The 14,864-nt window shown below is 40.4% G+C and overlaps 1 protein-coding gene across 1 annotated transcript in view; it reads left to right on the forward strand.

The window, feature by feature from the left end:
* LOC145802438 (uncharacterized) overlaps positions 1-7,612 on the forward strand; it is a 137,291-nt gene extending 129,679 nt beyond the window's left edge. Inside the window, exons 2-5 of the mRNA XM_082895153.1 lie at positions 5,106-5,989; positions 6,087-6,612; positions 6,694-6,764; positions 6,894-7,612. Coding sequence (XP_082751279.1) covers positions 5,106-5,989; positions 6,087-6,612; positions 6,694-6,764; positions 6,894-7,612 — 2,200 coding nt within the window. The remainder of the gene's footprint in view (positions 1-5,105; positions 5,990-6,086; positions 6,613-6,693; positions 6,765-6,893) is intronic.
* Positions 7,613-14,864: the final 7,252 nt, after the last annotated feature.

Consider the following 14,864-nt stretch of genomic DNA (forward strand, 5'->3'; position numbering starts at 1 on the left):
AACATGCATTGCATTACTTGGTTCGGGGTGTCAAACCAAGTGTGAGTGTCGAGGGGTGTTCATACTACAAGTGATGAAACACGGCTTAACTCTCGGTCACCGGGGCCTTTGCCTTCGACATGATAAGGCCTTGGCTCTCATTTGTGTGTCGCATGCATATTTATATCAAGTGGCAAACTTGATCCCTTGAGCTATCATGCACCATTGATGGCTCGAGGATCGAGTGTCACGCTTCCTCGAGTTCAAAACATGATAGGAAGCATGACCATGCTCACATGTGCCTGAAACCCCATGCCATGCACTGTCTGTTCTTTGTTTGCTGTCAAAACTGTCTTCTGCAGGAAGCTTCTGCCAACCGGCAGAATTCAGTGCCGGTCGGCAATCTTTGAATGGCTGGTAAATCCAAACACTGCCGATGGAAATTCTACACTGCCAATGGGAATTCTGTCTAGCCGGTGGTGCTCTGCAGCATGCAAGGAACCTGTCCTAGGGCTTTGGCAATTTTCAGAGAGACAGGGCAGTATAAACAGAGGTGGCAGAGGTACGGTGCGGGTTTTCCAGGCAGGCCGGTGTCCGAGCACGCATCATTCGCGCATCCCAAGGCAGAGGCTGCAGCCCCCTCTTTTTTCTTTCTTTTGCATTCTCTCTTCTTAATTAAATTAAAAAATTCTGTAATAATTTTATTTGCTTATTATTCGGACTGTAATATTTATTTGGTTCCTCCGAGCGAGGCCAATTATGTAATAAGTGTGCGTGAGTGTGTGTATGTCTTCCAACCTCACGTCTTTCTTCCCTTTTATTTACCCGCTTATGATGGTAGATTAGGGCACGTTTAATTTAGCATACCTTATGCTATGCATGTGTGCATTCATGCATTTGTACTGCATGCATTAGGCTCGGTACATCACGCTAACTGCATTTGTACTTCAATTCACAAATTGAATATGTGATAGTTGATCGCATTTCACATGCCATGTTTAGGGTAGCCGAGCCTATCTAGATTGCATTTTTGCATGAGATGCATTAGCCATTCTTAACATGAACTAGGGCATGCATGTTTGCTAACTAGTTTACTGTTTTGGCACGGAGTACGATGTGAGTATTTATGTTTTAGCATCCCGCATGCGTGTGAGTGTTGCCATGACAGTATGCTTGCCATGCGGCTAAACGCTTATATGATAAAACTGTTTGAATGCCTGTGGGTGAAGGTTAGATTGTTTGAGTTGGAAAAACTCATTGAAATTCGTGTTTTAGTCTACTTGCAAGTAGCAAATTCCAAAGTGCTTTCCAAAACAAACGGATGTGCAATGCTTGTTTCCAAATTAGGCAATCTAGTCTATACTTGTTTGCTGCGCGCATAACATAGTAATTCTAGGCTAATAAATGGAATAAGAACACATGACGTTTTCAAAATCTGATATCATGGTTAGTAGAGGCCGGTCTTCGGACCGGGCGAAAGGGGGTGCTCATAGTTGACCTTCCCCGATCGTACCCAAGCTCCCGAGCCGAGACAACTCCGGTGATGACGGACATGTGGCCTTCGGCACCGAGTCAGGGTTTCCTAAATTTCCCCATTTTAAAAAATATTTAGGTGGCGACTCTGTAATCTGGCAAAGCAGTCCTTGTTTGGCACTACTTTTCAAAATCTGTGTAATAACCCGAGCCTCAGCTATGATTCTGATATACTTTCAGTTCCCTTATTCTGTATATTTATATGCGCATTGTGAAATTCCATGTGGAATTACCGTTAAGTAAGTGAATCCCATGTTTAAGGATGTCTATCTGTTGAACACGAAAAGTATCTGTTACATGTAGAATGCTTGAAGCAGAAATTGGAAGCCTTAGGGGCTTAATTTTCTGAAATTGATTTTATATATGTGATCAGCATATTTTTTAAGTAATATTAAATGTTTCTGTGAAATTTCAATTTGGGATGCTTAAACGATTGATTTTCGTCCTATTCAACTTTTTCTTTTATAAAATATATATGTGTATATATGCTAGCTCTTTGACTTGGGACCCTTATATCAATATTTCCTGAGAGAGAGAGAATTAGAGAGGAGGAGGGTTTGTGAGGGAGTTCATCAAGGAAGAAGATTGAGGAATTAGAGGGGTTATAAAGATTTTAATGTAAGGTATGTGTAATTCATTCTTCTTGATTCCTCTCTTAGATAATTAAGTAAAAAGTTCTTTATGTTATACAAGTTAGGGAACAAATATGTTGTGGAACAAATATGTGGTGAATGATTAATTAGAATTATGTTTTTAAGTTTGATTATGTAGCTAAATGATCATGTGTGTGTATATAGGTCTATATATGAGAAGATAGAAATGTTATGAAGTTAAGTTGTGTTTGTGAGTTAAGATCAAAGGTCCAATTGTATGAAGATTGATCTATGTTATAGCTTCTATGTACATGATTTTGAGCCATGTTTCATCAATTACAAGAACCTATTTTGAGCCTTGAAAGATGTAGCAAAAATTTGGGTTTTCTGCATTTTCGGACTGCTTTATGCCAGAATCGCCGCACGTGCGGGGCTTCTTGCCGCACGTGCGGGAAGCACTGCCGCACGTGCGGGGCTCACAGCCGCACGTGCGGCCCAAACTGCAAAAATTCGTTTGCTCTGTTTTGCGTGCTTAACCCTCTGGTATTTTTGAAATTCGTGTTTGATGTTTCTAAGATGCCTATAAATTCGTTCGAAGTGAAATGATGCAGGAAATGAATTAAGAAAGAAAAAGAACTAATGTCTAAGTTCTGTATGTGTACAGGGTACAGTCCATGAGGGACAAGCACTCCGCTATAGCACTGTGAGTAGTACAAAAATGTACATTTTATCTAATGTTGACAATAATGCTCTGTTCCTTGTAAGTGTTATACGAACATTTATGACAATTGGAAAGCAATGTGAGCTTATATGAACGATGAAAGATTCGCGTACGTCGGTAGGATTTTGGAATCCTTATGTCCTTATGGTCTGTTAATGACAAACATTAGCCATTTGTTATTTATTAGCATACTATGTTAGTTCTTAGAGAACAAGTGGAACCTATGTTCATCCTTGAAGAATGATATTTGTGTGAATCTACGATTATGTTATGAAGAGACCCAAGATCGCTTAGAATCTATGATATGAATGCAAAGGTTTACTATCAGTATGCAACCCACATAAGAATATGAATTATTCTATTTTGTTAAGTGCATGATAATGACATGATATAACAAGAAATGCTCTGTTTCTATTAAACTTAATGAATGATTATTTAGATATGTAGAAGTAGTCACATCATCTTTAGCACAAGGCCCTTACCCAGGGGTAAGGATACCGTGGTTTAAATAATTGAGTTACAGCTTACGTATGTTCTAAGTTCAAGTCTGTTATAAGTTTAAGTATGTTATAAGTCAAGAATGTTACAAGTTTTCAAGTTTAAGCACGTTATAAGCTCATGTATGTTACAAGACCAAGTATGTTATGAGTCCATGTATGTTATAAGTTCAAGTATATTACAAGTAGACGCATGTTACAAGTTCATATATGTTATAAATTCAAGTATGTTACAAGTATGTGCATGTTATAAGCTCAAGTATGTTAGAAGTTTAAGCACGATACAAGCTTAAGTATGCTACAAGCTACGTTACAAGCTTATATGTGTACAAGTTTAAGTGTACTATAAGTTCAGAATGTTGAGAGATTCCTTTATGGAACCCACAAGAATGCTTTTTATTGATTTGCCAGCGCTATTAAAAGGCTAAGTATGAGTAAGTATAAATTCTGATTTCTATTAATGATTCAAGTATAATGCATATGTATGAATTTATTTCCGTTTATGGCAAGACATTTATGTCTGGTTAGGTCTGTAAGACCTGCTAATTATTGGTATGGAACAAAGTGCTACTTGGAACTAAGTGCTACATTGTGAGCCACCTCTAGAATCCATGTGAGACACCTCTTGAGTCCATATATATATGAACTAGGCTTAAAGCCAATATGGGCCTATGGCCATTCTGTATGATCTATTAGGCAAAGGCCATTCTGTATTTCTGGTATGGAGCAAAGTGCTGTACGGAGCTAAGTGCTGCAATGCGAGTTACCTCTAGAATTCGTACGAGCCACCTCTTGAGTCCATACATACGTGAAAGTTATGAGGCTGATTGCCATTATGTGCAAGCTACGCGGCCTATGGCCACTCCGTACAAGTTATTATGAAATGAAACAAAGTGTTACACGGAACTAAGTGCTACGATGTGAGTCACCTCTAGAATCCGTGTGAGACACCTCTTGAATTCATACAAATATGTTCAAGGGCCTTAGTGCCATATGTTATAAGGGCTTTATGCCACATGTTTCAAGGGCCTCGTGCCAACATGTTTCAAGGGCTTATAGCCACCATGTTCATGCCGCAAGATTGAACCTAAGGCCGTTATGTACTTAGCACAGAATCAGACTAACTATGTGAATTCTACATCCTTATATGCATTACTATGTGTTATGTTTCAAGTTAAGCATCTCTTTATTTATATATTACTATTCACTGAGCCCGGCTCACTCTCTGTTATGTCTGTTTCTGTAGGTCACCAATTAGGTGGTCAGTCCCAGCCGTGACGCCGCTTTCTTTTGTCAACCTCCGTGGGTCCAGGCACGGCATAAGAACATTTATTTTGTAAAATCTGTCAAGATGTTGGCTTACTTTTGATCGTCTACCCAAGGTTGAATGTATAAAACTTCAATGGCTTTTGTATGTGCCCAATGATAGGGCTGGGTCTGTATATATGTAAGTATATAACTGATGTTTAGGTGTATGTTTTAGATTTTATTTGTTTGTTAAAAGTTGTGATCCTGGCATGATAGTAGTAGCTCAATGATATTTAGTGCTTCCGTTTAGGCCCCATATATATATAGATATAAAACAGGTTAAGTGTCCGTTTCTGTGGTGGTCATGCCCAAACTTCTAGGGGCGGGTTTGAGGCGTGACAATTTGTTTCTCAAAACGATTTGCCGGATTTGGACTCTTTGGTTCAAGATTAAGAACCGCGACACACAAATCGAGAGTCCGAACTGTAGCGAGGTCCCACGCTGGCTTGTTACAATATCTCTTCCTAACCCTAGATGGACCGTAGTTGTGGTGACTGAAGAGCTATTGTTTAGGAACATCCCTGACAGCCTGGATGTTTCAAAAATTAGGGCCGATGGGAAGAAGCATGATGTAGAAACCCTTCAATCGGACCCATCTCTCAATCTTGAAGGCCAGAACTCAGACAGTGATTCAGAAAACTTTGGAGTGGGTGATTGTGATGTATCTCCTAACCGAGGAGGGGGGAACAATACCAGAGGTGGTAGAGGAGGTAGGGGTCAAGGAGGAGGCAGAAGCCATGATAGGGTTGCTGAACCAAAGAAGACTTGGGCTGAGGTTGCTGCAACTACAAATCGTTCATGTATTCCTTTAAGGTATGTCCCTCCCAAAATAAATGATGACTTTGTTAGTGTTATCCTCCCGCCTAGGCCGAACCCGCTGGAAAAATGGGATGCATGTTTAGTTGGGTACTTTATTGATAAGGGCGTCCCGTTCAACTACATGAGGAATAGTGCCTTCAGCTTATGGAAGAACAAAGGCCTTAAGGAAGTTCTTGCAAATGGGGAGGGTTTCATTTTCTTCATCTTCGAAAGCCCTACCTGTTGTCGTGAGGTCCTTGAAGGGGGACCATGGTACATTGGGGGATTCCATTTATTTCTCAAGAAATGGACTCGGATGATGAGGTTAACCAAAGACAAAATCCAAAAGGTGCCTGTTTGGGTAAAATTTTTCAATGTCCCGATGGAATACTGGGATAGTGATGGATTAAGTAGGATTGCAAGTGCAGTGGGCGTCCCATTATTCATGGATCATCTTACTGATAAGGTGACTAGAGTCTCATTTGCTAGAATCGGTGTGGAGTTGGATGCTAGAGCTAAACAACCTCCTTCTTTTCCAATCTACTATGGGGGAAGAACAAGTGATTATTAAAGTGGAGTATCAGGGTCTCCCAGTAAAGTGTGAGCGCTGTTCTGTTTTTGGTCATGACACAACTAAATCTGTTACTACCCAAGTAGCTAAGTTGGTCAACCTCCAGAAAGAAACTGAGAACAATCCAGACCCTGGGTGGAGCACTGTAAAAGCAAAAGGAAAAAGGAAAGTGGGAGACGCAGACCCTATAGAGGAAGAAATGGGTGTACCAGAATCAAGAGAGGAAGATATGGTAAGGGGAGTGGCTAGAGATGCCTCGAATGGGGATGTCCAAGTTTTAGAGGATGTGAATAATGTTCAGGTCTCAGCAAAGTCTAACAAATTTGAGCTCAGGAACACTGGAACAAGTGCGGGCACTCAAAATGCTTCAGGTGTAGTTGCTGTTAGCTCGGGAAAAACCATGCCCCCCAACTCAGATGGTCTAGCAAATATCCAGAATGTGCTTCTAGATATTGCAATGCTAGCCCTCCCTGGGAACTCAGAAATTTTGGAGAAAGTGAAGAATTTGTCTACTTCTGTGGAGAGCACACCAGACACTCCTGGCACTCTTCCTGCAAGTTCCACCACCAGAAAATCCTCTGGCAAGGGTAAAGGCGAGAGGAAGAAAACCAGGTAACTCCTAGTTCTTTTTGGGTTGAGAGTTTTTTTCTTTTGTTTCCCAATGTCTTTTAAAATTGTTGCATGGAATATTAGGCGCTTCAATGACCCCTCTAGACAAAAAGAAATGAGCAAATTTTTGGTGAAAGAGGACATTAAAGTCATGGGTATTTTGGAGACTAAAATAAAAGCTCTTAATGAAAATTAAGTTTTCTCATCTTGCATGAGTAATTGGTCTTTTTTAACAAACTCTCAACCAAATAAAACTGGTAGGATTTTTGTTTTTTGGGATCCAGATTTTTGTTCTGTAAATTTGGTTAATTCCTCTGATCAGTTTATCTTCTGTGAGGTTACTGACAGAGCTCAAGCCAAGGTTTTCAATATGTGTTTTGTCTATGCTGAGAATAGCCATGCTCTGAGAAAAGACATTTTTGACTTTATGCTGAGGCTTTCTCTCCTTAACTCAGCTACCCCCCTTATTTTTCTAGGGGACTTCAATGCCATCAGATATAGTTTTAAGAAGTTTGGGGGGACATTGAACATGAATAATGATAAAGAGATGTTCAATTCTTATATCCTTAATGCTGAACATGTTGATTTATCATATGGTGGTTGTCAGTTCACTTGGGCTAATGAGAGAACTAGGGGTGACTACATAGCCACAAAAATTGACAGAGTTTTGGTCAATGAATCTTGGCTTGACCATTTCCCTGCCTCCACTGCTATGTTTCTACCATCTGGGATTTCTGACCATTCTCCTGTTGTTGTCAGTGTTTCTGTTAAGGCCCCCTCTTTTAAAAAGCCTTTAAATTTTTTTGATTTTTGGGCTAAACATGAGGAATTCCTTCCTAAAGTTGCCCAGGACTGGAGTCAGAACATCCATGGTGTTCCTATGTACAGAGTTTGCCAAAAACTTCGGAGTCTGAAACCTATTCTTAAAACTTTGAATACAAAGGAGTTTAGTGATATTTCCACTAGAGTCTTGGTAACCAAAGCTGATTTGGATACCATCTAATGGAAATTGGATAAGGACCCTAGTATTCAATCTCTTTAAAATCTTGAAAGAAATCTTCACAAAAAGTATGTGGATCTCAATGCTGTTGAGGAAAGTTTAGCTCACCAAAAGTCTAGGGTCTAATGGCTTGGTCTAGGTGACCGTAACAGCAGTTTTTTCTTTAGGTCTGTCAAAGGTAACATTAACAGGGGTAAGATTCTTAAAGGGGAGATGGAGGATAGTAGTTTATCAACTAATCTCGAAAATATACATGATGCTTTTATCAAATATTTCTCGAAGCTTTTTGGCATTCCGTCTCAGGATCAGTATAGAGGGCTTGATAGAATCAATTCCCTTATTTGTTCTAAAGTCTCTAATGATCAAGCTTTTCAACTTGCCAGACCTGTATCTGATCAAGAGATCAATGATGTTTTTTGGTCTTTAAAAGCTAACAAGGCCCCTGGCCCTGACGGCTTTTCAGCTAGTTTCTTTAAGAGTGCTTGGAGTATTGTTGGTAAAGAAGTTACCTAGGCCATTAGATCCTTTTTTGAGTCTGGGAAGCTTCTTACTGAAGTTAAGAATACTACCATTGCTCTTATTCCCAAGGTTCCTAATCTGGTTAAAGTGGGGAATTATAGACCCATTTCTTGTTGTAATACTATCTATAAGTGCATTGCTAAGATTAGGGCTAACAGAATTAAAATCATCCTCCCTGATCTTGTTGACCCTGTTCAATCTGCTTTTGTGCATGGGAGGAGAATCTTTAACAACATCTTTTTGTCTCAAGAGATTATGAGAGGTTATCATAAAAATTCAAATGTTCCAAAGTGTGCCATGAAAGTTGACATTATGAAAGCGCATGATACTGTTAGATGGGAATTCATTATTGATATCCTCACTGCTATGGGTTTTCCCTATAACATGATCTCCTGGATTAAAGCCTGTATGACTAGCCCTTCTTTCTCCATTTGTGTCAATGGAAGTCTTCATGGCTATTTCAAAGGGACTAGAGGTCTTAGGTAGGGTGACCCTATGTCCCCTTACCTTTTTGTTTCGGCTATGGAAGTCCTTGCTAGGATTCTAGATGAAAAGTCTAAACATCCTCTTTTTAAATTCCATTGGAGATGTGAGAAAACCAAGATTGTTAATCTTTGTTTCGCTGATGATCTGATGATTTTTAGTAAAGGGGATGTTAACACTGTGCAAATTATTATGGATGGTTTAGAGGAGTTCAGATCACTATCTGGCCTCACCCCTAATCCTAGTAAAAGCAATGTTTTTTCTCTGGTTGTAATAAGAAATTAAGGGATGACATTCTTCAAATTGCATCTTTCTCTGAGGGGAATTTTCCGGTCAAATACCTTGGTGTCCCTCTTATCACAACTAAGTTGAAAGCTACTGATTGCAAGCAACTTGTTGATAGGATCACTAAAAGGATTAGTACTTGGACCAATAAACTTCATTCTTATGCTGGTAGGACCTAAGTTGTCACGACCCGAACCCGCCCCTATGGGTTAAGGACATGACTGGCCAGTAATCCTGTGATTACCTACGGCCTCAGACCGAAATAAGATGACTTGTCAGAGTAAAGGGGCCAAAGGGAAGCAAAAATTAAAACTTTGCCCATAGAGCCGTGCTTATATGCACATCAACAGACCATACTCAGATACGTTAATAACCCACATCAAAAGTACAGTTTCACAAAATTCAATACAGATAGGATCATCCAAAACGAGTCAACCTATGACAGACTATATACAGATATACATAAAGTCCTTGCCGACAAGACCAAACATAAAATACATGGCAAAGAGGCAAGGATAGGTCTCAAGAGTGAGACGCAAGGCTGACTTCCCCAAAAACATGGATTTTTCCTAGCAGACTTCACTGGGGCTGGGTTTGAACTTCCCTTGGCTCACCTACAAACACATGAATGAGCGTGAGCGATAGCCCAGTGAATAATATCAAATACAAAAGTCATATAAACAATATGTAGAACGATATACTCCAAACGGCCTTGGGCCCAATTCCTATTCCTACTTAACATATGTACATTTATACAAGGTTCAGATCAAGTGACTGTAGTTCTAAACATATTGGCCTTTGGCCCATTCTGATTTCCATCTACGTCAAAACGGCCTTTGGCCCATTCATTCATGTTAAAACGGACTTCGGCCCATTCATTCATGTCAAAACGGCCTTTGGCCCGTTCATCTGTGTCAAAACGGCCTTCGGCCCATTCATTTATATCAAAACGGCCTTTGGCCCATTCATTTGTATCAAAACGGCCTTTGGCCCATTCATTTGTATCAAAACGGCCTTTGGCCCATTCATTTGTATCAAAATGGCCTTTGGCCCATTCATTTGTATCAAAACGGCCTTTGGCCCATTCATTTATATCAAAACGACCTTTGGTCCAGTTATTCATTCATGTCAGACCTTTGTCCATAATCCCAATTAGCAACTCATAAAGCTTATAAGGGAATACACAATTGGACATTAATAAGCTTTCAAGTATTGATATTACTCACAGTGATCGGCTTGTGGATTTGCCCTGGAACTTGACCCTACACATTTCATGAGCACAAAGGGTCACTAACAGTTCAATCCGTTCTTTAATTCACATATCTCTCTTTAGGCTTAATTCACATTTCATTTGCTCATTTACAATGCTTAACATATGCCTAAGAGTGCTTACAAGTGAAAGAGAACGGAAAACAGAACACAGAATGCATGAACGAAATTTCAGAGAACAGGGTCCCCGCTCGAGCGTCAACTTACCCGCTCGAGCGGACCCTTAAGGCCTGTAAAAGTTCTGGTTGCATGAAAAATACGCTCGAGCGTTAAATAGGGCGCTCGAGCGCAAGTCCTGTTAAAACAGCTCCCACGCTCGAGCGTTAATTACCCCGCTCGAGCGGACATCAAGTCTGCAAAAAGGTACTGGGAGCCCGCATTTCTCGCTCGAGCGTCAGGTTCCCCGCTCGAGCGGACCTCAAAATTCTGGAAAACCCAGAACTGTGTTCCTGAGCTTCATTTCGACTTTCAACCAACAATTCATGCATGTTATGGCCCAAATTACACATTTACACATGCTGACATGCTACTAATACAAGATTACAACATCAGGAAGCTCAATTTCATGATTTATCTACATGCATGTCCCAAAATATCTCAAACCCATCACCAACATGCTCAAATTCAAACATTCAAGACTTATACCCCCATGTTTTGTACATGCATGCCCATTTTGACTTCACATTCATTTCAAATAATGCAATTAGTGCTCATTGCTATAAGATTCAACAAAGACATGCTTGCATGTAGGATTACACTACCAATCTTTCACAATTACGCAAATTACATGCTAGATTTTGTGATTCCATAGGAATTCTCTACATGCATGCACATATCAAGCCTCCATTTCAATAAAACCAGCTCAAATCATGCAATTGATCACCACAACTCTTCAACACACAAGATTACACATTAACTCATGGATTCAAGAATCAATGCTTACCTAGAGGCTCAATTCTTCCAATTTATGGTCAAGTCTAGAGTTGCTTTCAAGACTTCCAAGATTTAAGAGCAAAACTTTAATTTCCTCCCCTCTCTCTCTCTCTAGTTCGGGTCTCTCCTCCTCTAGAGAGTTTAATCAGCCCCAAAAATGTAATAAAAGGAGGGAGTTGAATGCGTAAGGGTCCCATATAACCCCACTAAGCCCCATTAAGTTAATATCACATATTGGAGCACCAATTCGTTAATTAATCAATTTAATCTGGCCCGAATCAGTCTTTCAATTAAATTTCACCGTAGGCTCTAAAAATTATGCAAATCACAATGGCGTAATCAATTTCGGGTTCTGTGGCCGATAAGGCCCTCAATTAAGTTTCCAAAGCTAATTATTCAAACAGATATTCCTACGGTGAACAGATAAAACTTCAAAATCACATAATGGCACACAAAATCATGGTAAACACATAATCATACTCAAATTAAGGACAATTAGAATATTTCGGGATAGGGGTATCACAGTCTTCCCCCCTTTAGGAAGTTTTGTCCTCCAAACTTAATTTACCTTCGTCGGGAAACAAATGTGGATAGCGTAGACGCATTTCCTCCTCTTTTTCCCATGTAGCATCTGTCCCATAGTGTTCTTTCCATTCCACTTTCACCATTCGAATGGATTTGTTTCTCAATTCTTTCACTTGTCGGTCAACAATTCTTTCCGGCCATTCAGCATATTCCATATTTTCATCAATAGCAACCCGGTGATAATCAATCACATGTAACGGGTCTCGGAGGTAACCCCTCAACATCGACACATGAAACACACTATGGATTTGCTCGAATCCCGGTGGCAAAGCAACTCTGTAGGCAACTGGACCAAGCCTTTCCAAAATCTGAAACGGCCCAATGTAACGGGGCGACAGCTTGCCCTTTTTCCCAAACCTGACTTGGCCTTTCATCGGAGAAACACGGATGAACACATGGTCGCTGACCTCATACTCAAGAAGTCTTCTCCGAACGTCTGCATAATTCTTCTGTCGGTCTTGAGTTGGTTTGAGTCTTTGCCGAACAGTTTTGATCTTTTCAGAGGTGTCTTGTACAATTTCAGGCCCAAGCAAAGCTCTGTCCCCGACCTCTGTCCAACAAATAGGTGATCTACACCTCCTACCATACAAAGCCTCATACGGTGCCATACCGATGCTGGAGTGGAAGCTATTATTATAAGCAAATTCTACAAGTGGCAAGTAATCTTCCCAACTCCCCTGAAAATCCAAAGCACACATGCGAAGCATATCTTCCAAAGTCTGTATCGTTCGTTCTGACTGCCCATCTGTCTGTGGGTGGAATGCAGTGCTGAACCTTAGTTCTGTTCCCATAGCTTCCTGCAAACTCTTCCACAATCTAGATACAAATTTCGGATCCCTATCCGACACAATGGACACTGGAACTCCGTGTAAACGGACAATTTCATCAACATAAATAGTAGCCAACCTGTAAGCAGTAAATGTAGTTTTGACAGGCAGAAAATGTGCAGATTTTGTCAGTCTATCAACTACAACCCGAACAGAATCCATACCTCGGGAAGTCCGAGGTAGGCCAACAACGAAATCCATAGTCACATGTTCCCACTTCCATTCAGGAATAGGGAGAGGTTGAAGTAGACCGCCTGGTTTCTGATGTTCAGCCTTAACTTGCTGACACGGTAGGCACTTGGACACATATTCTGCAATTTCTTTCTTCATTTTAGGCCACCAATAGGTTTGTTTCAAATCCCGATACATTTTATTGTTACCCGGATGCATAACAAATACGGATCTGTGGGCTTCATCCAAAATCCTCTTCTTTAGTTCCGGAATGTCTGGGACACATATTCGGTTCCGAAATCTCAACATTTCGTTCTCAATACTGAATTCTGCTTTCGGGCTTGCTTCAAATTCGTTAATCACCTTTTTGAGGAACTCATCCTCTTTCTGTTTTTGCTTGATCTCATCAACAATTGCCGGCTCGGCTGTAATAGCGGCTATCAATCCGCCCTGTTCACACACTACCACTTCAATTTCAGACTTTTCAAAGTCTTGCAAAATCTCCCTTTGTTCAGTAAGCAACCAAGCCATACTCCCTGTTGATTTTCTGCTAAAGGCATCCGCCACTGTATTAGCTTTCCCGGGATGATACTGAATCTCTAGATCGTAGTCCTTTATCAGTTCTAGCCATCTTCTTTGACGCATATTCAACTCTTTCTGCGTGAAGAAGTATTTCAGGCTCTTATGATCCGTGTAAACTTCACATTTTGCTCCATACAGATAATGCCGCCAAATTTTCAAGGCAAAAACAACTGCGGCCAGTTCTAGGTCGTGCGTTGGATAGTTCTTCTCGTGTGGCCTGAACTGTCGAGAGGCGTAAGCAATAACCTTTCCGTTCTGCATTAACACACAACCCAAACCCTTATAAGATGCATCATTGAAAATTACAAAATTTTCCGTACTTGAAGGTAGTGTCAAAATTGGTGTAGTGGTCAATCTTGTCTTCAATTCCTGAAAGGCTGATTCTCTTTCACTATTCCACTCAAATGGTTGTCCTTTACGTGTCAATTGGGTAAGAGGTACTGCTAATTTCGAAAAGTCCTTCACAAACCTCCTGTAGTACCCAGCTAAGCCCATGAAACTGCGAACTTCTGTCACATTGGTCGGTGTAGGCCAATTCACAATTGCCTCTATCTTCTGCGGGTCCATTGAAATTCCTTTCTTATTGATCACGTGCCCTAAGAAAATAACCTCATCCAACCAAAACTCACATTTCTTTAATTTAGCAAATAGTTTTCTTTCCCGAAGTATTTGTAAAACAGTCTTCAAATGATGTTCATGTTCAAGTCTATCTTTAGAGTATATCAAAATATCATCGATGAAGACTACAACAAACTCATCAAGGTAGGTTTTAAAAATTCTGTTCATTAAGTCCATAAATGCTGCCGGAGCATTAGTCACTCCAAACGGCATAACAAGAAACTCAAAATTACCATACCTCGTTCTGAATGCGGTTTTCTCGACATCCTCTGCCTTAACTTTCAGCTGATGATACCCGGATCTCAAATCGATCTTAGAAAACACTTGGGATCCCTGCAACTGGTCAAATAAGTCGTCAATACGGGGTAAGGGATATTTGTTCTTTATCGTTACCATGTTCAACTCCCGGTAATCAATGCACAGGCGCAAGGTACCATCCTTTTTCTTTACAAATAACACTGGTGCACCCCAAGGCGAAGTGCTAGGCCGGATAAACCCTTTATCAAGAAGGTCTTGCAACTGTTCCTTTAATTCTTTCATTTCAGCAGTAGCCATTCTGTAGGGAGCCTTAGAAATAGGCTGGGTGCCTGGCATAGTTTCAATGGTAAACTCGATACCAATTCCCCTGGTAATTCATTTGGAAACACATCCGGAAATTCTCTAACAATAGGAATATTATTCAATTCAACATTCTCAGATTGTTCAGACAACACATAGCACAAATAACCCTGGCACCCTTTCCTAATTAGTTTACACGCTTTCATTGCGGATATCAAATATGGTGGAGGCACTACCCCATTACCCACAAACACAATCTCTTTCCGTTCCGGTAAGTTAAATACAACCCTTTTCGTCATGCAGTCTATGGTGGCACAATACTTGGTCAACCAATCCATGCCCAAAATTACATCGAAATGTCTAAAGTTCAAAGGTAACAAATCTACATATAGGGTAGCATCCTCAATATGCATGTCACAAAATCG

Source organism: Camellia sinensis, chromosome 11 (genome assembly GCF_055761805.1).
Source record: "Camellia sinensis isolate YWXY chromosome 11, ASM5576180v1, whole genome shotgun sequence".
NCBI classification, from domain to species: domain Eukaryota; kingdom Viridiplantae; phylum Streptophyta; class Magnoliopsida; order Ericales; family Theaceae; genus Camellia; species Camellia sinensis.